Source organism: Castor canadensis, chromosome 6, assembly GCF_047511655.1.
Source record: "Castor canadensis chromosome 6, mCasCan1.hap1v2, whole genome shotgun sequence".
Classification (NCBI taxonomy): domain Eukaryota; kingdom Metazoa; phylum Chordata; class Mammalia; order Rodentia; family Castoridae; genus Castor; species Castor canadensis.
The window spans coordinates 143,283,529-143,309,636 of record NC_133391.1 but is presented as its reverse complement, the minus strand read 5'-3'; the positions used below and the strand labels follow the sequence as shown (position 1 = coordinate 143,309,636).

General features: G+C 37.2%; 1 protein-coding gene across 1 annotated transcript in view; it reads right to left on the bottom strand.

Annotated features, from left to right (window-relative positions):
• Fyb1 (FYN binding protein 1) overlaps nt 1-26,108 on the bottom strand; it is a 181,140-nt gene that overhangs the window by 73,906 nt on the left and 81,126 nt on the right. Inside the window, exon 3 of the mRNA XM_074077883.1 lies at nt 8,338-8,494. Coding sequence (XP_073933984.1) covers nt 8,338-8,494 — 157 coding nt within the window. The remainder of the gene's footprint in view (nt 1-8,337; nt 8,495-26,108) is intronic.

The window sequence follows — 26,108 nt, the reverse complement described above, 5'->3', positions numbered from 1 at the left end:
CCATGTTTACTGCAACACTATTCACAATAACTAAGGTGTGGAAATAGCCAAGATGCCCCATTATTGACGAATGGATTAGGAAAATGTGGTATTTATAGACAATGGAATTTTACTAAGCCACAAAGAAGAATGAAATTGTATCATTTGCAGGTAAATGTACAGAACTGGAGAATATCATCTTGAGTGAAATTAGTCAGGCTCAGAAAGCCAAAAGCTGCATGTTCTTTCTCATATGAGGAATATTAACCCAATATAAATACAGGAGTATTATGAAAAACTGGTCACACTGAGGGGAGATCACATACGAGAGGGGGTAGGGTAAAAGAAGGAAACTAAGAAGATGAAAATGGTTGATATGTTCTCTATTTAAGAATGAATATAGAATTCTTAAATCAGCTGAAACCACCATAGGAAAGAGACTAAGGTAGAATGAAGAAAAATAGAGAAGATGCACCAATTGAGGTTATAATACATAAATACATGGAACTATCACAAGGAAACTCCCTGTATACAGCAAAAATGTCATTTCTTTTTCTTTTTTCTTCTACAAAATCAGAGAACAGGGGGGTGGAACAGGTCCTGCCCCCGGGGTGGGGTGGGGAGGGTTGGAATCACTGGGAGGGGGGAGGTGGTGGGGAAAGGGGATAGGAAAGTGAGTATGGTGTAAAAAATGTGTACACATGTATGTAAATGCAAAAATAATACCTATTGAAACCATTCCAGGAATGAGGGGGCGGGAGTGAGAGTAAAGGAGAGCAGTGGAAGCGGTGAATTCAAGTATGATATATTTGATGCATTGTGAAAGCTTTTGTAAATGCCACAATGTACCCCCATTCAGCACACATACACAAAAAGAGGTAGTGTGCCTGCTTGGCAAGTGTGAAGCCCTAAGTTCAAACATCAGTCCTACAAAAAACCCCGAATAAACCAAAAACCCATAAATGGCACATAAAACATTGTTCTACACCTGCCCTGTTCTTATCAGGAATGAAATTCTGTGGCCTTTTCTCTGGAACATGTCTTTCTATATTTAACCAATGAAGAATTTTAAAACTATGACTTGCTTAAACCAAAGATTTTCAAACAGAATTTGTTAAGACTATCTGTAACAGATAACTGATATGGCAATCTCAAGTTCTGGAAAAATTTTAAGAATTTGAAGCTTATTAAAAAGATACAATGGTAAATTCTTACTCCAAACAAACCTTTTAAACTGTGAGTGGCTTTAGAGGAAGAACTATTTACCCTTTCCATTTCTCTCCTTGGTCACTCCTATTATTTATTTCTCATTAGCTCACTATTCCTGTCTCATTACTATTAATAACCAAGTAATTTGTTTTATATACCAAAACATCAACCATTGGTTCTGTTTTCATCTGAAGAATTCAAAATGGTGATGAAATTATAATTCATTTTAAAAATGGCACCAAGAAATATGTTCTAAAAGATGTTGAAATTGAACATTAATAATGATAAGCATGGTCTTTTGATTCTTTTTTGTACTTCAAATGTCTGAGTAAAAATAGAAGAAAATGTAAGAAACTGTATTTTGACCACTAGGTGGAGAAACAATACAATTTAAGATATATGTAACGTTGACCTTAACTACTTAATTTTCAAAGTTATTTATGATTTCTGATTCTTACCTGCCTTCAACCTTTTACACTTTCAAGCTATCCTGACCTGAGTGATGATTACAAGTTACTTCTGGGAACAGCTTCAGAAGCAGGCAGAACAGGCTGCAGGTGATGAAGGATCCCCATCCCCTAAAATTCCTCCTTGATCCCAGTTAGAGATTATACTGTGGACCCTAGAGAGCATTCTGAACCTTATCAGTTGTTTAGGTTTTGAGGAAGCCAACCCCTAACTAGATTGCATTTGCTGTAGGCCTTGGTACCAGGAATTCTTCCCTTTTCATTATTGTCACTTTTTCCTCTGTACTGGATCTTTCTTATCAGCATACAAACATGCTGTGATTTTCATCTTAAAACAAAGGAGCGAACAAACAAACAAACATTCTCACATCTGTGTAGGAAAAAGAAACAACTAAATGCACTGAAAACAATGCAAGGTAGGGGGAAAGGGTAAGGAAGAGTAATAGAGGTGGTTAGACTGATTAAAGTACAATATATTTATAGGTAAAATACCAAGGCAAAACCCCACAGAACAATGACAAGAATGTAACACAGGTCATGTTAAGGGGAGAGTACTAGCAGAAGAGGGAGGGTAAATGAAGATGATAAAGAAAGTGAATGTGGTTGATGTATTTTCTACACATGTATGAAAATGGAACATTGAAAGGAAGTCATTTTAAGAATGGAGAGGGGGAAGAGGGAGAATAATGGAGGGAATGAACCATACTAGGTTACACTGTATGCCTACATGAAAATATCACAATGAAACTCCCTGTCAACTATTATATACTAATAAAAACATTTAAAAAAAACCCCGGAACAATTCGTTTGATCCCACTTTTCCCATCAATTACAACCCCAACTTCGCTTTGTTGTTCTCGAAAGAGTGCCCATGTGGGATTTTCCAATTCCTCTCCTTTCATCTGCTTTTAAAGCAGTCTCTGTCAGGCACATATCCTCCCTCACTCCTGACAATTTCACCCCCATTGACCTCCACAGTTCTGTCTTGTTTGGCCTTCAGTAGCGCATGATCACTTGTTCACTGCCTCCCCTTCCTTGTGTAGATCCTTCACTTGACTTCCAAGATACCTCCTTTGTTGGTTCTTCCTTTTCATTCTCCTTTGCCCCTTCTTTTCCCAGACCTCTTAGGGTTGGCATGCTCCAGGCCTTGAGTCTTGTCTTTTCTCTTCACACTCTTCCTTCTTTGGTTTAAGCATAGAATATGTTCCTGTGTTTCTGAAACTTATCTCTTAATCCAGATCTCTCTCTGAAATTCTCCACTTTTTCTACAAAATTGCCTCATCAATACTTTCATTTACATTTTAAGAGATAGCTCAAACTTAATACAGTCATGACCTCCTATCTTTCCCATCCCAAAACTTGCTCACTTGCAGCTTCCCCATTTCAGTTGAAAGAGGACTTTGATCACATGATAAAGAGAGAGCACACAAGGGAAGTATGAGGACAGGTAAGACACCTAAAAAACTAGATAGCATTTGTTGCCCTCAACACAGAGAAACTAAAGCAGATACTTTAAAGCAACTGAGGCCAATAGGAGAAGGAGACCAGGAACTAGAGAAAAGGTTAGATCAAAAAGAATTAACCTAGAAGGTAACACACAGTACAGGAAATCAATGCGAGTCAACTCCCTGTATATCTATCTTTATCTCAACTAGCAAAAACCCTGGGTCCTTCCTATTATTGCTTATACTCTCTCTTCAACAAAATTAGAGATAAGGGCAAAATAGTGTCTGCCAGGTAGCGAGGGGTAAGGGGGGGTAAGGGCAGGGGTGGGGGGAAGAGGGGAGAAATGACCCAAACATTGTATGCACATATGAATAAAATAAAAATTAAAAAAAAAAAAAGCATCATCCTTTCAATTAGGTGTTCAGGCCCCAAACCTCAGAGTCATCTGTGCTTCTCATTTTTTTCATAGTTAAATCCAAATTTTGTTGTTTATTCCTTCAAACTATATCCAGAGTTTGGGTACTTCTCACCACCTCCATGGCTACCATATTGGTTAGGACAGCCTCCATATCTTGCCTGGATATCTGCGATAGCTGTCTAACTGGTTTTCTTCAACAGTTGTTTACCTACTGTCTCTTAGCACAGTTACTAAGGTGATCTTTATAAAACATAACTCAGAGAACATCACTATCCTGCTCAAACTCCTCAGAGATTTCCATTTCACTTAATGATATCACAACCCACAGGGGCCAGTATGAGCAGGCTCTTTCTACTGCTTCTTCCCTTGCTTCCTCTACTCCAGTCCTGTGACTTTCTTTTCTAGACCTTGACCGTGTTAGGCCTTTGTTCTATCTGCTTTGTCTTGAGCAGTCTTTCTTTGGATAGCTTCATGTCTAACTCCATTGTGTCTTTGCTCAAATGAGCTACCTCACCTCTCTGTTTAAAGTTGTAATATGCTGTTCCCAACACTCCCTCCTCTACTACCTAACCCTTTCCTTCAGCACTTGGCACTTGCTAACTACGACACTATTCTTTATTTCTTTTGTCTCTTGCCCCTGCTGTATAAAGGCAGGGATCTTAGTTTCATTCACTGATATTTCCTGAACTCTGATTACAAAGGTACAAGGGAGTGACTCAAAAAGTATTTGTCAAGTGAATGTTAAAAAAAATCTATTAGATTTTGACTTGACAGTGCATTTGATTAGAGAGAGGAGGACTATTTGCAGGCTGGCAGAGGGATTCCTGGAAAACATCCATGTAGAAATTTTGAAGGGTGGTGGTGAGAGAATACAGAACTGCCTGCATTTTTCACCTTCATACCTAAAAACCAACCCATAAATTTCCCCTTAATATTTCATGTGAAATATAAGCTTTCTGAGCCTGAATATCAAGACCCATTTTGTTTTCATTTCCTCCCTGCATTTATCTAGCTTCTCCTTCCTGGGGGAAATTTTGTAACCTAGATATTTCCTCACTGTGGAATTTACTTGAGCTTACTTTTGAGAACTTGAAAATTTTTGATGCTTTCTCTTTTGAAAACAAATTAGCTTATATATGTCCTTAGATTTTAGACCCTTTAATATCTCGATTTTATAATTAACTTTCAAATACTCCAACTTAGATAATTCAGGCAATATGCTATCCAAGACTGTTGTTTCTCTCCATTTTTCTGCTAACAGGATGTTTTAATGAGGCTGCTAATCTTAGACGAATCACATTCTAACATGAGTCCTTAATAAGATGGAAATAGGGATAAAGTTAAGTTTATTACTATTGGTAGGTTTTTGCTAATCTCTGATGAAAACAATACTGCAAGTAGGATTTTGAGTCTGACTGGTTGGCAAGGCAGTCAACTTTGATTTCTTTGTAAGAATTCCTTTCAAAGCTGGGAAACTGGCCAGTATCCTAAGGCAGTGATTATTGTTTCTAAAATCTTTTCTTCTTTCTTCATCTTATTTTCCTATCTTATGAAGATGGACTCTAGAGAGATTTGCAGAAAAGTGCAATACAGCAGACCTGGATTTTTATCTTTTTCCACTGAGGCATTATATTCATATTCATGTTTTACATCTCTAGAAAAAAGAACCTTGAGATTTTCCTTCTTGTGTGTTTTTGTCTTGCTTCTTTTTTAAAGTGTGAAGTGGGAGAATTTATTGAGATAAAAAAGAATAAAGTTGAGGAGTAGAGGCCCCAGAGTTAGGGGGTGGGTGTCCTAAGAGAGGGTGCCTCTTGTCTTGCCTCTTTATGGTCCATGACGACAGTTAAGGTTGTCAGTACAGTGAAACCAAACTGAAGGGATGAGAGCAGCTTATTCTGCCACATTTCTAGATCTTTGAGCTGCACATTAAATCTGGGACTGGTCTTTCCATACTCGTTTATCCTGCCTGTGAGGTTCACAGTAGCTTTCTCAGCTCTGTGATCCTCAATTACTTCACATTTGTCAGTGTAACCATGTTTCATCATCACAGTTAGAAAGTGCACAATGATTTTAAAGCATAGCTTAGTAAGGACCTGGTGTTTGCTTCTCTTTTCAGCACCAATGATGCTCCCAAAAGTACCAGCCAGGATATCCAAGATATCTATGGTGGCATGGAAAGATGGAAGAAATAAGGATTTGCTATTTTTTTAGAATTGCTATGGAGGTTGGCCCATGGTTTGTATATGGGAGTTTAGCTTCTATAAAATTCTTTACAGTGATATGAAGAGTTGCCTGATTAATAAGCGTGTTTTGTATGCTTAGATTATACAACAAAACACATGACTTCTGGTGAACACCTGCTTTTCTTTTAGGATTCTAGTGTTTTGACAACTGCTATGCAGACCAGCTGTCTCCAGTGGGCTTCCCTGGGAGGCAGCATGAGATGTGCATTGTTTATTCAAAGCTAGAGAATGGCAAACTCTCAGTGTACTCCTCCAGGATTTCAGGAAGAGAGAGTCAGAAGTCTGGATGTCTCCAGTGGCTGCCTGCACATTCCCCTTATTTACTGTAATGAATCTCAGCCGTTAGTGTTACTGTATGCTGAGTCCTGGGAGTCTTTGTAATGAACCATCAAATATATGGTGGATTGGGAAATTTCTGAAATAGTTGGAATAGTGCCAAATTGTCGTCTCCAAAATTTCTTCAATGAAATAGTCACCAATCTTTATGTCTCATCAATTTTCAGGATTTATGCTGAAGTCATTTATTAAACTTTCTCCCTAGAATTACTCTGCATTCAGAAGCCTCACTGACGCTACTAGCTGGGACAGGATCACATAATAAGATTTAGAATAGAAGTAATTGGACTGGAGGTGTGGCTCAAGTGATACAGAGCCTGCCTAGCAAGTGTGAGTTCAAACCCCAGTATCATACTCACACCCACAAGTCTTAAGAGTGAATTCTAATGGGCTAAAATTTTTGGATTAGGAAAAAAGTTAGAAAAAAACCCTATGATTTTCTACATGAGAAAGGAAAATAATTTACATGGAAATCGGTATATTTAAGAACATATGTTAATTAGTTATTTAAATTAAACTGCTATTTACTTAGTCTTATATGCTAGATGTCTTACACTTTTATGGTAGTGAGGTCTTATGGGATATTAGAGTCTTTAAATTAGTATTTATAAACTCAAATAAATGCACAAAACAGGCCATGTGTAAGATAGTAACAACCAACCCATCTGACACTTTCAGTTGCTACCTTTAAGCACCCCACCAAAAGCATAATAAAGAAAAAAATAGCAATGGCTACCCACAACAAATTTGTTTTCAACTCTTGCTCTAGATCATTATCAAAAACTTTTATGAAAAGCTGTTGTTAACAATTTCAATTATATAGATTATGGATAGTAAGTACTTCATTGTAAACACCAACTTGGTAGAGGAATTGAAGGGAATGAAAACCAAATTGTACTAAATAGGTTGGGATATTACTTATTTGTGGTAAAGGAGTAATATGTAAAGCAATTCTCTAGAAGAGAAAAGGGAAGGCCTAGCAGGTCTTGCCATAACAATCTATGTTGCTACTGTGTGAATATGTCTTTTCCTTCCTTCCTTCCTTCCTTCTTCCTTCCTTCCTCCTTTCTTCCCTCCCTCCCCCACTTTTTATGCTGGGGTTTGAACTCATTACCCACTGTCTGCTAGGTTCTATTACATAAACCATTCCTCCAGCACCTGAATATTTCTTTTTAAAACAAGAGTTCATTTTCTTCCAATCTTCCACTTGATTTGTCCTCAACCAGGAAATCATGGATAAAGAGCACTTGCATAGCATTCTGTAGAGTTGTGACATTTCTAAAAAATTTAACCAATAAAAGACTTAAATAAAAGCTCCCTTGGTTTTTAATACTGGATCAAATTTTCTTTTTTTCTTTCTGTACTAGGGTTTGAACTCAGGGCTTTGCACTTATAGGAAGGTCATTCTACCACTTGAGCCACAAACCCAGCCCCCCAAACCTATCTTATTCAATGGAAGCTATTTGTTTGTTTGTTCGCTCGTTTGTTTTGTTTTTGGAGATGGGGGTCTCACTATATAGCCCAAGATGGCCTGGAACTTGCTATGTGGCCTAGGCTGACCTTGAACTTGTGAATTCTCCTGCCTCTGCCTCCCCAGTGCTGGGATTACAGATATCCATGACCGCTCCTGAGAGCACAGTGATTTAAAGAACACATTTACTTTGGAGTCAGTGACATGTTAAAAATTTCTACTCTATACTACCATGTGATATCAGAAGTTAGTTTGTCCTTCTAAAGTTCCATTTCCTCATCTTGTGGAATGACAATAATACTACCAGCTCAACTGTTGTAGAGATTATATATGTAAATGCCAGCACATGACAGGCAGACAGTAAGACTGTGTGAGTGACAATGGTGGTGATGATAATGGTGATAAGGTTGGTGCTGGCAATGATAATAGTGATAATGATGGTGATTATAATGGTGGTAATGGTGACAGTGATGAGATGGTAGTGGTGCACTGATCTCAAGAAAACTTCAGAACTTTGTAAAAGGTAGTGGAAATCTTCTTCAAATGAACTCAGCAAGAAACAGATAAATAAGAGTTGCTCCAAAAAGGGAATGGGGTATGAGAGCCGCCTGCCAATCCATCCTTCTCCCTGTCAGCTGCCTACTAATGTGCCCCAGAAGTTACCCATGGAATTCTCAGCATTGGAAGTTAACCATGGAATTTCAAGCATTGTTTGAAAATCTATGGCAAGACAATGGTGAAGAAATGGCAAGATCATCTTTGGCTTACTTTAGGTCAAGGGAAGGCTTAATGTTTCTGGGAGGTAGGCTTGGGAGTGGTGGTTGTGTTGGATGAGATGCTGGCAACGGTGGTTGGCTGGCTGGATGTGATGATGGAGGTGGTGGCAGGGATGTTGTTGAGTAGGGCATCTGGCTTTTGCTGGTACCTAAGAAGCAAAGAAAACAATACCATGAATTAAGGCAAGTCTTCAAAACACTGGCCATGTGAAGTAGGCTGAAATGAGAATCTTGAATATAAAAATGTCAGAAATGCAAGTTGAATGAATGCTTTCAAGAGTCTAATATTTTAGGTAATATGAGACATGGCATTTCAAATATTCTACTACAAGAGATAGATAAATTCTTAGAGTTTATTTCCCACTATTAAAAACAATTTCTCTTGATGCTTTTGCTTTTAATATTCTGGAGTTTGCAAATAAGACTATATCAACTTTATATCACATCCTCCATCATTCTATAAGTATAGATTATTTTTCATTATTTTAGACCAAATGGGTTTACTTTTCATATGTGTTCATAGATAAATGCACTTTTGTTTCTGACTGTCTCCTTTTTTTATAATTGATATTTTGTTCTAGACATGGTTTTTAAACATGGAAACCTACTAAAAAATCTTATGAGTAAATCATATATTATTAAAAATTATAATATAGACTAATAATATTAAATAAGTATGAATCACCCACAATCCTATTGCCTACCAACACTTGGCATGTATTTTTGAATATTTTGGCACAAGTATGCTTTTATGGGAAGGACCAAAATGGGACCATTTTTCCATTTTGCTATCACCTTTAAAATTTTTTCTCAATATTAATAAATATATTTCCAGTTTAACATAATTACAGTATAATTGTTAGTAACCACACAATTATTCTTTATATAGAGGTCATGATTAAAATGTTACTTTCTCATTCATTTTTTGAAATGAGAGAAAAATGGGGTTGAATAGTGGTCACTAGAGAGTGACTAGAAAAGAGAGGGTGGCAGGTGGGGGAGGTGTGGAAAAAGTTAAATAAGGGTGTCAAATACTATTAGAGATGACAAATTAGTTCTGGTTTCCTGTAGCACAGTAGGGTAGCTATTGGTTACAACAGCCTATGATATATTTCAAAATAACCAGAAGAGTATGAGATTCCACCACACAAATAATGGTTAATATTTAAGGAGATGGGTGGGGTTATTCCTCTGATTATTACATATTGTGTACATGTATTGAATTATCATACTTCACCCATAAATTACAAATATTAGGTCTTAATTAAAAAAACAAAGCAAATATGAGGGCCATGTATTATATATTTATGTTATTTCTTCTCTTTTTTGCCATACTAAAAATTGGCTAAGTCTTTGTACATCTTTCAAATTTTTTCTTAGGATAAATTCTCTAAGTAGAAATTTTAGGTCAAACAGAATTTTTTAAGATGTTTGAGGCAATCCAGCAATACCACTCTTGGGGATAAACCCAAAAGACTGTGACACAGGTTACTCTAGAGGCATCTGCACACCCATGTTTATTGCAGCACTATTCACAATAGCCAAGTTATGGAAACAGCCAAGATGCCCCACTACTGACGAATGGATCAAGAAAATGTGGTATCTATACACAATGGAATTTTACTCAGCCATGAAGAAGAATGAAATGTTATCATTCGCTGGTAAATGGATGGAATTGGAGAACATCATTCTGAGTGAGGTTAGCCTGGCCCAAAAGACCAAAAATTGCATGTTCTCCCTCTTATGCAGACATTAGATCAAGGGCAAACACAACAAGGGGATTGGACTTTGATCACATGATAAAAGCAAGAGCACACAAGGGAGGGGTGAGGATAGGTACGACACCTAAAAAATTAGCTGGCATTTGTTGCCCTCAACACAGAGAAACTAAAGCAGATACCTTAAAAGCAACTGAGGCCAATAGGAGAAGGGGACCAGGAACTAGAGAAAAGGTTAGATCAAAAAGAATTAACCTAGAAGGTAACACACATGCACAGGAAATCAATGCGAGTCAACTCCCTATATAGCTATCCTTATCTCAACCAGCAAAAACCCTTGTTCCTTCCTATTACTGCTTATACTCTCTCTTCAACACAATTAGAGATAAGGGCAGAATAATTTCTGCCGGGTAGTGAGGGGTAAGGGGGGGTTAGGGAGGGGAGGATAAGGGAAAGGGTGGGGGGAAGGGGGAAGAAATGACCCAGACATGGTATGCACATATGAATAAAATAAAAATTAAAAAAAAAAGGCTGTTTTCAGTTTAATGTAGGATTGAACCAACTTTAGAGACTATAAAATTCATTATACCTGGCATGAAGAATTAGAGATGTAAACGTTGAGAAGAAGCACATAAAATTCTGACCTACTTACAGATCTTGTTCCCCAAAGCTTGGGGGGTTGTCTTGGTGGAGTGTTGTTTTAAAATCCTGGAACAGAAAAGACTTAGAATTTGTCCTCTAAGAATGACAGGATCGTGCAGGGATGAGGAGTCCCACGACGATGGGCAGAGTTTATCTCCTGGATAGTCAACATGGCTCAGCACTGATGGGCTAATCAGGCGAACTTGCAACTCACTCCCTACTCTCATTCCAAGATGAAGAAATTGACCCCACCTCTCTTGCTGACCAACTCTGGACTTGAGTAGTATTTTGAGCTACCAAATAAAACTGCTTAGTGCTCTGAGCATTCTAACAGGAGCTCAAGGCTTCAAGAAGAGATAGTGGGCATTTTGCTAAAAAATCAAGTGGAAGTTTGAGCAACTAATGGCAAATCTAAAAGTATTGACTGTCTGTATTAGGTAACAGTTCATACTGCTTGCAGAACAAATGAAGGTTAGAATAAGGAGTGTTGGAAATACACAGGAGAGAAATAACAAAACTTTCTAGAATATGAAAATAGCTCACAAGAGTCTAGAAGTTAACAATCCCCCGTTCCAACTTTTCATCCCTTTTAGTTTTGGAAGTTCAGAAGAGACCTTGCACAAGTCACATGCCCCTGCTCTGACAGTGGATGTGCTGAATACCAGGGCCATTTTTCAGGGAGGAAATGATGGGAGAGGCCCTCCATGAGTCAGAGTTGGCCCAGCAGTTATCTGGCCCTGCCCGTCAAGGGTGGGTCCAGGCTCATTGAAACACAGGATATCCTAGGTGGTGAAATTTTGCCAGGATCTAAACTCTCATAAAAGAAAAACAGAAATAAAGAACAGGAAGAGAAGATATGGGTTTGAATAGAGAAGACATAATGAGGGTAGTAGTATATTCATACGAAATAGAAATTGTATTATCTCATAAACTGTGCATTTTAGATCCTCTGCCAACAAAAATATTAGTTCTAGATATTGTCACAATACTCTTGAAACACAAAGAGCTGTGAGGACTCAGGAAATCTACCTCACAGGCTCTGACATTTGTCTTTTGACTAAGAGTGTACCTATCCTTCATGACCCAAGAGGTCTAAGGAACAGGTGGAGATCTAGTTTTCAATCTGTGGATTCATTTACAAAACCAAAGACTTTGCATCATATAGTTTCCAAATGCCACAAAACCCTGGCCCTAGATAAGCCATTTTTAATTGTGATTTTGTAGGGATATCTTAGATTTTAAGATCGGCTTTGTCACCACAGAACTTTGTCCTTGGTGAATCAGTCAATCTCCCTATAACTTAGTTTCTCCATCTGTGAAATGGGAATTATACAAACCCAACCACTTTACAGGAGCATAAGGATATAGTAAGCTACCAAGTGCAAAAGCCTTTAAAAAGCCCAAAGAGCTGTATAGCAGAAAAGATGATCGCACAAGAATGAAATAGGTCACAAATAAAAAAGACTTCAAGTTTCCTGACTTTACAAATTTTGAAATAATTTATGTCACTTTATCATTTATTTATTTATTTGGAAATTATTAAGCATTGTCCCCAGAATTTAGTCATTGAACTAGCAACCCAGCATGTAGACTTTCACTTTCTGTGGGCCGGGATAAGCACGTAACTTTGCTCATCCAAACTAGAAGAAAAGCTCTAGGATCTGTCTGGCCCTTCCGGAATGTAGCCTGGGGAACTTGCACTAGTAATTTGTTGAACACTCTAGGTGACACCTAATGGAACTTCTTGTGATTGCATGACTATGCACATTAATTCATGCCTATCTCAACATACACTTTCTCAGGTGGGGCTCTGATCATCATAGCTGTTGAATTACCCATGGCTTGGGTTTGAATTTAGGCTCTACCACTTTTATATTACTCTTCCATTTTTTATTACTCAGGGGACTTGGATAAGTTGTTTAGCTGTTGCAAGTTGTAATTTTCATATTTGTGAATTGGTCATATAACTTACCTTGCAGAAGCACCTGGCACATTCTAGATCTTAATAAATGTTCTCATTGTTTTTCTTCTTCTTCTTTTTTTTTTTTGGTGAAATAGTTTTCAGGGTTTCACACTTGCAAAGCAGGTGGCTATCACATGAGTCACACCTCCAGTACATATTGCTCTGGTTATCTTGAAGATAGGGTCTCACTATCTATTTGCCCCAGCTGGTCTTGAACCACCATCTTCCCATCTTAGCCTCCCAAGTAGCTAGGATTACAGGCATGAGTTGCTGGCATCTGGTGGTCCCATTTGTTTTTGTCTACTATCTGATCTGGTTGCATCATTGATATATTGTACCCTACCCATTGCAATTGTAAGCAAACTCAAAAAACATTTTCCTGAACCCAATCATGCTTAATCCTGGTTCTGCTAGAAACTCTTAGAATAGATTAGGAATGAAGAAGTTTAACTCAAGGCTGGGTGCAGTGGTACATTCCTATAATTCCAGCTACTTGGAGGTAGAGGTAGGAGGATCATGGTCTGAGAGTAGCCTAGGTAAAAACATGTAGCCCTAGGTGAAAAACAGACTAAAAGCAAAAGGATGGGGAGCATGACTCAAGTGGTAGAGCTTTCAAGTGCCAGGCCCTGAGTTCAATCCCAATATTGCCCTCTTCCCCAAAAAAGTTTAACTCAAAATCCCTAAATCCACCCCAGTATGTATCTGAACAACCAAATAGTACTTTCACATTCTTGACTTCTAAGCTCATCAGAAGCAATGCAAATCTGAATGGTTTAGGAGAAAGATTTCTTGTGCCAGAATGTTCAGTCCTGGGTTTAATTACTAATCTCATCCAGTACAAGCTGTAAAACACTGGGCAATTGATTTTGCTTCTCTGAGTTTTTAAATCCCCTCCCTGTGAAAATGGAAATGCTGACTTCCAAACTTGTATAGTGGCTATGAGAATGAAATAATATGTGCACCTGCTCAGTACATAGTAGGTATTCAGTACTGTTTATGAACTATCCTGAAACTGATGTTTTCTGTGGGGCAGGTTCTTGACAAACCACTGAGAGCACAGTTGTTCCCATCTGTGTAGAGAGGCAAGGATCATCATACCCCAGGAATTATTACAAAAAATTTTCTAAATTTCCACTTATGCCTAAAACAGCATGCTGTTTGCAGACATCTGACCACTATGTAGAAAGCAAGCTTCTGAAAAGCTACCTGCCCTTCTGAAGTGTGGTGTGGATGCACAGCTGCTCCCCGGTGTTAACACCAGGCAGCTTACTGCAGCTGGGAGAGCCCTCCATGGTACACTGAGCACTTGTACGTGGGATCGTACACTATTCCCATTTTCTTTAAAATTTTCAGAAATTACCTTTCTAGTGATTTTCTCATTTTCTCCCTGGTTAAACAGTGAGCTTCCGAGGACAGCTCTATGTCAATACCTGTGTTTGCCCCACAGTGGGGTGTTAATGATTTACTAATGAGAAATTTTCCCCTTTAGAAAATCTAATGAAAATAAGCAAACTGCAAAGTAAATATATACACAGGAAAACATTTAAGAAAATATATGAGGGAATGTCTTTGTTACCAGTCTTTTATGTATTTCTTAAGAAATGTATTCTATGTATTTCTTGCAAATGGAGCCATTTCTGTAATTTGTTTTCTTACTTTATTTTTCAAAACAGATTTTTCTATATGGGCAGAAATAGAACAATCTGTGTTTTGTTTTGTTCCTCATGAACTTGGGGTCCTCTGTTACATGCATTTACCATAACTTATTTGATCAACCTAATTATTGCTAGATATTTACGTTATTAAAAGTAACTTTATTGAGATATAATTTATATAAAAAACTGCTTTAAAGTATACAAACCCATAACATTGATACAGTTACAGTTATACAATCAACACTATAATATAATTTTAGAACATATATATTACACCCAAATAAACCTACATATCTATTAGCAGTCATTCACAATCCCCATCTCTCTTGCTCTCTGTCTTAGGAAAACACTAGTCTACTTCTGGTCTCTATAGATTTTTCCCTATTCTAGACATTTCATATTAATACAGTCATATGGTGGTTTTTTTCACGTTGTTTTAAATTCAATCATGTACTGGATAGTGGTATTTCATTCTTTTTTTATGGCTGAATTATATTACATCATGCAGACCTCTCACATTTATCTATCCATTAATCTGTTGATAGACATGTAAATTGTTTCCATTTTTAAGCCATAATAAAGAATGCTGTTATGAACATTTATGTATAAGACTTCTTGTGGACCCATGTTTTTATATCTTTTGATATATGCCAAGAGAAGAATTGCTAGTTAACTCCATATTTAACCTTCTGAAGAACTCTAGGTTGTTTCTTATTTTTTGACAGCTTAGACAATGGTAGTTATAAAATTATTTTTGTGTTTATATCTTCAACCATAAATGTAACTGCATCTGTGGGATAAATTCCTAGAAATTGGAGCTGCTAAGTTAAATGAACTGAGCAGTAAAACATTTTGGTAAACTAGGCTGTACATGTTTCTCAAGCAGTAGAGTGTCTGCTTAGCAAGCATATAAGCCCTGAGTTCAAACCCAGTCCCATCAAAAAATAAAAACAAGAAAACAACAACAAAAAGACTCCCATTTTGGTAAATAATGCCACACAGTGAGATTTGAACACTTCATATGTCTACTAGCACAGGAAAAGAACAGCTGTTTTACCATAGCCTCACTATCACCATATGTTATCATACATTTTTGGTCTTAATATTGAAAGGTAAAAAAAATGATTAAATATCACAATTTAATTTGCATTTTTGAATATGAAACTGAGGAATTTTCACATATTCATAAGACGCTCTATTTGTATGAAAATATATATTATTTGTAAAAAACACTAGAAGCATAGCATCTTAGATAAATAGTTGGAAAATGAATGTTATCTCATGGTTGCTACTTAATATAGAATACTATATAGAATACAAGCACATAAATAGATGTAACTATGCATGTTAAAGTATCTTAAAAACATTCAGAGGACCCTCAGCAGCCTTCAAGGGTAAGGATTTGAAATCTCTGGTTCACAGACTTAGAAAGTCTAGTTTTATGAAATTTTTTCCTTGCCCTAATTCAGTTTTCTGTTTTTAACTTCAAAGCATTTATAAACCATAGAGGATGGGAAAATGTGAAAAATGATTTAGCTGAAAACAAAGCATTGTAACTATAGTAGTAAGAAAGCATTTGCTTTGAAAGCAAGTTGCCAAGAAAATGATGGCCAACTTAGAACAATCCATCAAAATGGAAAGACAAGTAATTCTGAAACATCAGTGTTGTACAGATAATCAAAGTCAATATTAGGATGGAGGTGCAGAAGTAGACAAGAAAACAAATCTGATGATAAATGAGAGGAAAATAAGTAAAGAAAGTCTTTTATCACCATATAAAACTCTATCTCTCACACCTAACTTTTAACATTGAATCAATGTCTTTAAGTATTATTTTAATTCTTAAAATATTCCCTTACCCAATAATTTTGTTGGTTATTCCACTATACCTAACCATAAAATGTAAACTATTTTATAAGTGATTTCACATTTTTAATTCATAAAATAATATTAAATTCAAATGAGGCAATAATTTGATAAGAGACTGCTGACTTTTGAATCTTTCCCTTTTTAAAAGAATGTTAAGTGTTAAATAGGTCATGTTTAACATTTTAAGAGTGCTAAATATCTAAATATTTTCAAAAAGAAAGAAATCAGTATATAAGAAAAATTCTTTACCAGATGCTCATAGATTACAGGATGTTCTTTCCTGCTCTAAGCACACATTTAGGCAGAAGATAATAACTGGATGTCTTTTCTTCCAATGCTAAAAGTTGTTTTAAAAGTGTTCTCATGGCATGTATTGGAGAAAAGAAAGCACTAGAACCCAAGTTTCAGAATTCTCTTCTGATGAACTGTTCTATTTGTTGAGAAACAGTGAACGTTTTGGATACATCAACATGTAGAAACCTTTGAGAACACAATACAATATCAATATAATACAGAAATATGACATCTGTGAGCAGAGAAGGAATAAACAATGATGCTGCAGAGGCAATATCTCCGTAGGGAGGGACATATTGAGAAACAAACAGATGTTCCAACTCAATTGTCTGTGGAGCCAGGCTTTGTGGAGCGTGCATTTCATCAGGGGACTGAGAGCCTGTGTCTGTGGTGGGCCTGCGATTAATGCCTGTCTCAATGGGTGACCTACAGGGCTCCTGCACACTGGAAATATGAGAAATGTAAGTCTAGATTTTTCTATGACATCTTCCAGTTTTTGAATGTTGGCAACTAGTAAACAAAACAAATCAGTCAAACAGACAAACAAAAATCTCAGTAAACCCAACAAAGCTCACTTGTAGGCTAAACAGGCTGAGTATCCCTTATTGGAAATGTTTGGACCAGAAGTGTTTCAGATTTCAGAATATATGCATACACATAATGAGTTATCTTAAAGATGGGGCCCAAGTGTGAACACAAAATTCATTTATATTTCATATATACCTTACTCACATAGCTTGAAGGTAATTTTTAGTTCACTTGCATTTTGACTGGGACTTGTAACATGAGGCCAGGCATGGGATTTCCACTTGGTGTGGTTTTGCTAGAGCTCAAACAGTTTCAGATTTTAGAGCATTTATGATTGTAGATTTTCAGACAGGGATACTCAACCTGTATTAATTAGTGGCAGACAACTTTAAAAATATTTTAAACTGATAGATAAAATTGTACATATTTATGGGATCCAATGTGACATTTTGGTACATGTATATGTTATGTAATGATCAACTCCAGATACATAGGTTATCTCTCCTTGAAAATATTTGTAAGTTTTTTGTAGTGAGAATATTCAAAATTCTCTCTTCTAATTATTTTGCATAAGATACAATATTGTTAACCGCAATTCTCCTTCTGTGTAATAGTACACCAGAACTTGTTCCTACTGTCTAGCTGTCTTTGTGTCCATTCACTTATCTGTTTCCCATTCTTCCTCTCCACACACCCTCTCCTTAGCGTCTGGTAATCTCTACTTTATTCTCTACCTCAATGAACACAGCCTTGACACATTTTCCTGGAAAAGAAAGAAGAAGTGCCACAAAGAAAGCGTTTATTAAGGGAACTTGCCTAACTAGTGGTTCATTCAGAAAGCCAGTCTTTTCCTGCTAAAACAATGAAGGTCTGTCAGGGATAAATTAGACCACACACTAGGCAAAGAGTCGTAATGCATGGGGAAAGGACTAAAATGTCCAACAAAGAAGGTAGAGCTTCCTTGCCACGCATGGACAGAGCAGGTGTTCTCAGGGCAACTCCAAAGAAGATACATAAAGGGACCACAATCCAGTGAGTACAGAAGAGGAAACCATTTCAAGTAAGTGTTTGTGAGTTCAACTATAACAATGACTATTGTCATTACTATTTTTGGAAGGTTACCTGTATAGAAGAATGGAGGGACCCTGAGTCTAAAGATAGCACAAAAACATGAATGATAAATCCTGATCTAGAGAAGAGAATGATATAGAAGTAGAGACAACACAGAGGAAAAAATATGGATGGCACAGAGAAGCAGGTTGGTACAGTAAGATGATTTAAGAATCAAGTTTCTAGAAGTGTGACACTGGTCAAATCTTTCTCCCCCTCTTCTTTTCTTTTAAAAAAACAAAGTAAATATTTTTAATTACAAAAATAATCTATGGCTCATTTCTAGAAAAATCTTTACAAAGCAAATAAAGTAGAATTTCACATGACCTCTGACTGTCTCTTGCCCTCTCCTTGCCAGAGGCTACCACTGCGTTTCTTTGCAGAACCTTCTCTATGCATTTTCTAACCTATGTAAATATGTAGAGACATATCTGACTTAAAAAAAATCTTCCATAATTCAGTAAGCTGAACACTGTGCTGTGTACACTGGGCCTCTCTCGATCTTTGTTAACTGTGCCAGAGGATTCTGTGGTGGAGATTCCATGGCTTATTTAGTCTTTCCTCCATTGACTGCTAATAACATGCAAAGAGCATGCATCTTCCCAGAAAGGTCTTCACTCTCTGAGACTTCTATAAATGTAGAAGTCATGTTCTAGAATAGGTAGCTTAAAGTAGAATTGCTGAGGCAAAGGATGTATGAATTTTTTAATATTCCTTTAGGTTCTGTCAAAATGTCCTCTAGCTGCCTCTTCCTACCTTCTCCCTCACTGGAGATCTAATTTATTTATGTGGTACTGGGGTTTGCACTCATGGCCTCGCTGTTGCTAGGCAAGTGCTTGGGCCATGCTCCTAGCTCTCACTGGGCATTTTACATCATTTTTCAATTTTACCAAAATAATCACTTTTTCTTTCAGTTTAACCTGTAAAGTGACAAAAATCCTACTTTTCAATAATGGTGTAACAATTATATTACTAACCCCAGCCTAACACAAGCTCACAGTAGATACTTGGTGAATGCTAATTCCCTTCCCTGCTTACACTTTCCTTAGGGAAGGAAAGTCTAGTTGAACTACATTGTATCATTTTCCTATGGTGCCAAGAAACCATAGTAATTAGTTTCATATGGTTAACTGTTGAGAATACCTACTTATCTTTTTTAAACCATATTCTCTTTTTGAGTAAAATATTATAATCAGAAATATTCCTCAATCAAAATAGAATATAAATTTATCTCATCTCAGTAACTTTGCTTAATGATTGTATGTCCAGTTTTACAGTTTCTAAATTAAATTCTTTAATCTTGTCAGACTATAAAAATGAAAAATTATACAACCATATTTACTGTTGGACATCTAATCTTTTATAAAATCCAAATGTAATAGTAATCTGGTGAAGTTAACACATAATTAGTATTTAAAAACTGTTTATACTAATTCCTTTTGTTTTTCTTATTCTCTACATCCAATACATAAGAAATTCTTATGCTACCTCAGAAACATATTCATCCACTTCTTTCCCCTCTACTTCTCCACCTACCCTCCTCATCTGGACTATTACAATAGACTTCTATCCACTCTTTTGGCTTCTTACTTATTTGCCTACAATTTATGCTCCACATAGCAAAGAAGAGTCCTAAAATGCAAACCAGATCATAACCTTCCTCTTCATAATGGCTCCAGTTTCAATGACCTCCTATTACAAGTTCCAAACTATGACCTTGTAGAATCTATGGAATTTGGCTTGTGCCTACTGTCCAGATTCATCTTGAACCATTCCTACTTCATCTGTGGTATTCCACCCACCTATCTTCTTTCTGTTTTTTAACCACATCAAGATTATCCTTTCCTAAGCACTTTGTACTAGATCCTCTCTCCCCGGAATACTCCTCTCCCATATCTCTGCACTAGTGGACTTTCTTGCTATTCACATACCTGCTTTCATATCTTCCCAGAGAGGTCTTCACTCACTAAGATGATCTAATCTACGTTCATTTGTTTGCCAGCTCGTCAGTCGCGCAATTGCATCATCCTGTTTTTATGTTGTTCACAGCACTCAGCAGTCTCTGAATTTGCTTTCATTTACTTGCATACTCTCTGCTGCTCCAACTAGAATATAAGCTCTGAAAGAGTAAAAACCACTCAAGCATAAATACAGTATAGTGACTCACTTAATATTTGTCAAATGTGCATATGAATAAATAAATGATCCTTTGATAGAAAGAGTGAGAAGTGTCAAACTCTCTTGGAGATTGCCATTCTTAGAACAACAAAGTCTGAATATAATAAAATATTATTAAATGAACTGTTAGATTTAGATCTGTGGTAGTAGTTTTCAAAACTTGGGATAAATAAGAATTTCTCAGGTGTATATTTAATAAACAGATTCTAGTGACTCCTCCTCAGAGATTCTGATTCAGATGCTCTTAGATGAGCTTAGAGATCTGCATTTTTGCTTAGAATTTTAGGGAATTCTGATGTGTATGATCTATGGACCACACTGTAAGAAACACTGACCTTGTTATCTTCTTTTTATGAAATGGTGAAACTTAGGCCAGTTAGTAGTGGCATTACTAACTTGGAAAAGGTATAGATGAAGGTATGAAGACATGTTTTAAGTAGACTACTTATTAAAAATAACCTAGAAATAGCATTTATCCACTTTATTCTATTGTGGTATAGGACAACCATTTTTAAATTATGGGTCCAGGACCAGCAGCAGCAGTATCCCCTGAGAACTTGTGAGAATTGCAAATCCTCAGACCCACTGCAGATCCACTGAGTTAAAGTTCTGGATCTGGAACCAGCAATTTGTGCTTTAACAGGCTGTGTAGGTGGATTTTAATATGCACTAGACTTCAAGAATGTCTTTCTGTAGAATACATGATGGGTACACATTGCCTTATTCGAAGTTCAGCACAAACATATAGAAGACTGTGAAGAGATGAGTGACTTCAAAAAGTCCTTGCACAACTAAAGCATGCGATTTGTTGCTTGAAATGTATTATTATTACCATCCTGTTCAGTTTTGAAGCATAGCTTATTTCTTACCTTCAATAATATGATATCAACTACCTACTGACTCTTTTGGTTAGGACTTCATTCTCTGAGAGTTCCTTTTGGTCACCACTTGCCCTTTCTGCAAGCACCAAAACCTCTATGAGCCTACGACAGTTGAATTAAGAGACCTGGAGATTGTGAGGAGGGAAATACCCATTAGGGTTTCACAGCACAACCTCTTTGGCAATAGGACAAATAAGGAAGTGATAAGTAGGGTGACAGAAGATAAAGACATTGGGAAAATTAGAAGACAACTTTAGGAGATTGTAGATTCAAAGTTTAGTGAGAAGAAGGTCACCATCCTGTTGGAGACAGCAATTTTCTATGTAAGGGAAACAGAACCAGGCAAAGTAAACTATTAAGGGAAAAGAACCCACCCTATAAAATTTATGAAACAAAAAATAAGGAGTTAGAACCTTGTTCCTAGAGGCAGAACCACAAAACCCTAGGACTGAAAGGTCTTAGGAATTTGCTGTTCTAGTGCTTTTCATACAGTTTGGCATAAACAAACCTGTTGATTCTTTTTTTTTTTTTTTATAGTACTGGTGTTTGAACTCAGGGCCTATACCTTGAGCCACTCCACCAGCTGTTTTTTGTGATTTTTTTTTTCGAGATAGGGTCTCACAAACTATTTGTCCAAACTGGCTTTGAACCATGATCCTCCTCATCTCTGCCCCCTGAATAGCTAGGATTATAGGCATGAGCCACCAGCGTCCAGCTAAAACTGTTGATTCTTTATGAAGCTTCTGCTTGGAACTTTGAACTCCAGAGAAGGAAATCATTTAGACTAAGGGAATGGTGTAACACAGTGAAACCCTTAAAAACATCCTTCATTCTTACCAAAGACAAGAAATCCAAGGTCCAGTTTAGTTTAATGATTCCCTCAAAGACACAAAGCTTGAAATAATGAGATTCAAGATAAAAATTCTCTTTTCCTTATTTGAAGTCTAAAGTTCTATTTACCAGAACTCTTTCTCTTTCTTTTTCTAGTTTGCTTCAAGGCATTTAAAGTTGAACATCTATCTTTTGTCAGATTTCCAGCATCTTAATGGTAAAAGAAGAAGTTAAGAAGAGACCAGGCAAAAAAGAAAACCAATAGCTAATAGATTAAGCATAAACATACACAAGCACAATTCTTCCCTACACAGGATGGTTTCCCCAGAGTTTTTTTGTGAAGAGGAGCATCTTACAATCTCTCCACAGTTATGGCCATATGTGTTTACTTGCCTACACCTGTGTATGTGTGTGTGTGTGTGTGTGTAAGTGAGCATGTACACACTGGGATGATTCTGCCGGTCAGGCAGACTGATTATTAATTTTCCAGGAGCAAGGTGAATTGTTTCTTTTCTGGGAAAAGGAGTAGGGGTGGTGAGTTAGGAAGAGAAAACAGAGTAGAAATTCATTGAGTATTCAGCCTTCTTTGTGAAGAACCCAAGAAAAAAAATTTTAGAAGGGACTCTGTGGTTGGTGTAAGAGTGTAACAACAACAACTGGATTAGACATACATCAGCCAGGGCTTGGAAAAGATCTCTGTTGATTGATTTGTGACTCTGGATTAGTAGTAAGCAAGGTTGAGTTGAGTTGACATCCTGTGAGACTGTCTCATGTCAAATGGAGTATGTAGGTGTCTGATGGTTCCAACTGGTTGGGGCCTTCTTTCTGTCTCACTGGGAAAAACCCTGTGTTTTGCAGATTATAAAAGTTTGTGTGAAAATATGTGGAACTGCTGCTCTAATTTCATAATGGACTCAGTTTTTTATGTACCTCTTACATGCAGGGTTCCTGCTGTATAGGATTTTTCTTGAGAGGTTTTTGACAACAAGCTTCTAACTGTCCAGGGTTCTTTTGGGCCCTTAAAAGAATGTTGGCCAGGCTGTGCATGGTGCTGTACATCTGTAAGCCCAGTGCATGGAGGCTTGCAAATTCAAGGTCAGCCTGGACTACATAGTGAGAGGCTGTCTTATAAAACCAAAACCCAAAACCAACCAACCAACCAAACAGACAAAAACAGTGCTGGCCAGAAAGGAGTCTCGGAATTCATCGTAAGTACTACCAAATAGGGACGTGGTAGACCCAGCTCCCACGGGAGTATTTGGAATCATGAGTTGGTAGAAGGGGAAGGGTCACTTTCAGTTGTCACATTGGGTTGTGAGTCCTACTGGATTTTCAGTGGCAAGAGGTTAGGGCACCTACAATTCCTGCGCTAGACAGAAGAGTTCTAATCTGTAGGGAACAGTGTCCCCTCAATGCCAGGGGCATTCCAGAAAATTACTCATTTTATGCAGGAAATGCAGAGGTGAGAAGTGCTCCAGGATTAGGTATATGGGAGAGTTCAGCCTGTTTCAAATACATTGTCCTTTCTACAGGAGCTCACCCTGCTGCCCACTGTGGCCTCTTCACACTTGGATTCCCAAGTTGTTTTTATATCTACACTGCTGCTACCACGATCAAATCACCAACCAAAGCAAATCTATACTTTAAAGTAAAACAACTAAATGTGAACCTGCAATTTTGGATGATCATATAAGTCTTCATTTGGCACCAATTATCATGAGTGCTTTTATTTTAAACGTGCCAATATTTAAAGTGCTAAATGTTATTCACCTCTCAAAACAGTTAGAAATTGTGGGGAAGGAAATGAAGATTGGAACATGAGAGTTTTTTAGAAATGAAGTTTTTTGTCAGTTAAAAGTAAAATAAAAATAGCAACACAACTTCCTGATTTTCTGATTCAAGTCATCTCATTTCTGATTCAAGGTGCAAGTCTTTTGATTTGGCTTCCCAAACCCATTTTAATCGAGATGGTGTAGGCAGCTGAAGCCAATGTCTGGGTAAAACCATGACCAAGTTTCACACTGAGGGGCTGGAGCAAAAACCCAAGGCAAGAGGCCAGCCTCATTTCCAGAACCTGAATAGTTACAATTTCAGTCAGGCATTTTGTGCCTGTAGGAGGAATGCAGTTATCTTTGTTCTCTGGTACATGCTGTTTCTGACATTGAAAGATGTAGCCCATCTCAGAAATTTTTGTCCTGGCAATAGTGCAATATAACTTTTGATGACTGTCCAGCAAACATGAGCCACACTTACTATTTCAGATCATCTTTAATTTAGTAGAACTACACATGGCCTTGTAAGCTGGAGGCTGAACACCTATCTTGTTTCCTGAGGGCTGTGGCTAACTTCTGAAGTTGATTGTCTTTGCTACTTTTTTTTGTTTTTATCATCAACTATTGTACTCCTGCTACTCAGGGAGGCTTCTATTTCCTTGGGGGAACTAACAAACCAAAGAGATATCTTTAGTGCTAGAAGGCACCTTAAGGGTGATCTAATTCAACTTTCTAATTTTGCCGATGAGAAGGTTGTCAGAGAAGTTAGTTGGTCAAAGATCTCCTGAAATTGAGACAGTTGGGCACAGAACAGAATCTCTTGATATTGAACCAATTACATTGTGTGTCTAGTTTGACAGTTGTGGGTTGGTTCGGTTCTATAGGACTGCCAGTGCTCACACTGCTGGATGTCATAGAATCAGGGAGTCATTTAGAGTGCAAAATGACTTTTTTTTTCTCCAGGGAATTTTTCAAACTTTGCGATTGCTTTACTTTACATTCTTCAGTTTCAGATTTGGAACATAAAAGGGCACTTCAAAACGCCTAAGGCTCCTCACGTGTCTCTCGACCTTGAGGCTGTAAGCACACGCATCTGACCTTTAGGAGATAAGGTGTCTGGCAGCTCTGGCTCTGAACACCAATGTTGCTGAAGCTGTTGCGAGCTGCAACAGTACCCACTTCCTACTTCACTCTGATATGTGTTTGCAGAGCTTGTCTCACTCAGCTTCCCCATCTCAAGCAAACTTGGATTTACAACAATGACTTCAAGTTCCCTTTTATGTTATTTCTGCTCGGTAGAGAAAAACAACTTTCCTAGCAAGCTCAAATTATTTTTCCCTAGTGAATTTGAACTGTAAGTGTTATCTGTTGCTCTGCATTTATCTCATGAACCATTTCCCCTTAGTTGCTGGGGACATTGGTCCTAGTGAGGTATTTTGAGAGAAATAAAATGCTTTGTGTCAAATATGATTAGGAAAATGCTGCAAACTGTACTTTCTCTTTGAAATTCACAGCTCTCAGTAGTGTCTTCAAGACCTTATAATAAAAAACGAATTTAACTTTGCTTACTCCCAGATTTCTCAAATATTTGAGTTAATTTCCCCCTCTGTAACATTTATGTGGGCAATGTTCCTGTAAAACTCTTAACAGCAATGCTGACATAAGAACTAACATTACTGAGTACATGCTGTTTGCCTTACAGCGTTCCATTCAATTTAGGGGTTGAGTTTTTTTTTTTTTTAAAGCTCAAATATCATAATATAATCCCAGACTCCAGAGTCAAAAGGCCTAGAATTCAATTTTGGCTATGCATATTACCAGTTGCATAACTTTAGGTAAATTACCTAATTTCTGAGTTTTAGTATCTTCATTGCAAAATGGAAAGACTCAGAATAGAGAAAAGATTCTGTGGGGAGAAAAGAAAGAAAAGTAGTTGTAGAACATCCAAATAAAATGGAAAAAGATGGGCAATGTTTAGGTTTTCAACTACATGAAGATTCAAAAAACTTACAAGTCCTGCCAATATATTTTCTGATAGCAACTGAAGTTCATTTTAAGACTTTCAAAAGAAAAATCGCTTGAGAAATTACTATTGGATATATATATATATATATTTTTTTTTTTTCTGTTCTTGGTGGTACTTGGGTTTGAACACAGGGCCTCATACTTAAGAGGTAAGTGTGGCACCAGTTGAGCCCCCAGATCCATCGGGTGAATTTAAACAGGTTTTTTTTTTTTTTTTGCCTCAAATCTTCAAAAGTATTTAATAGTTTCCTGATACATACCTGACAGGTTATCTTGGGTAAACCTTTATTGTGGGAG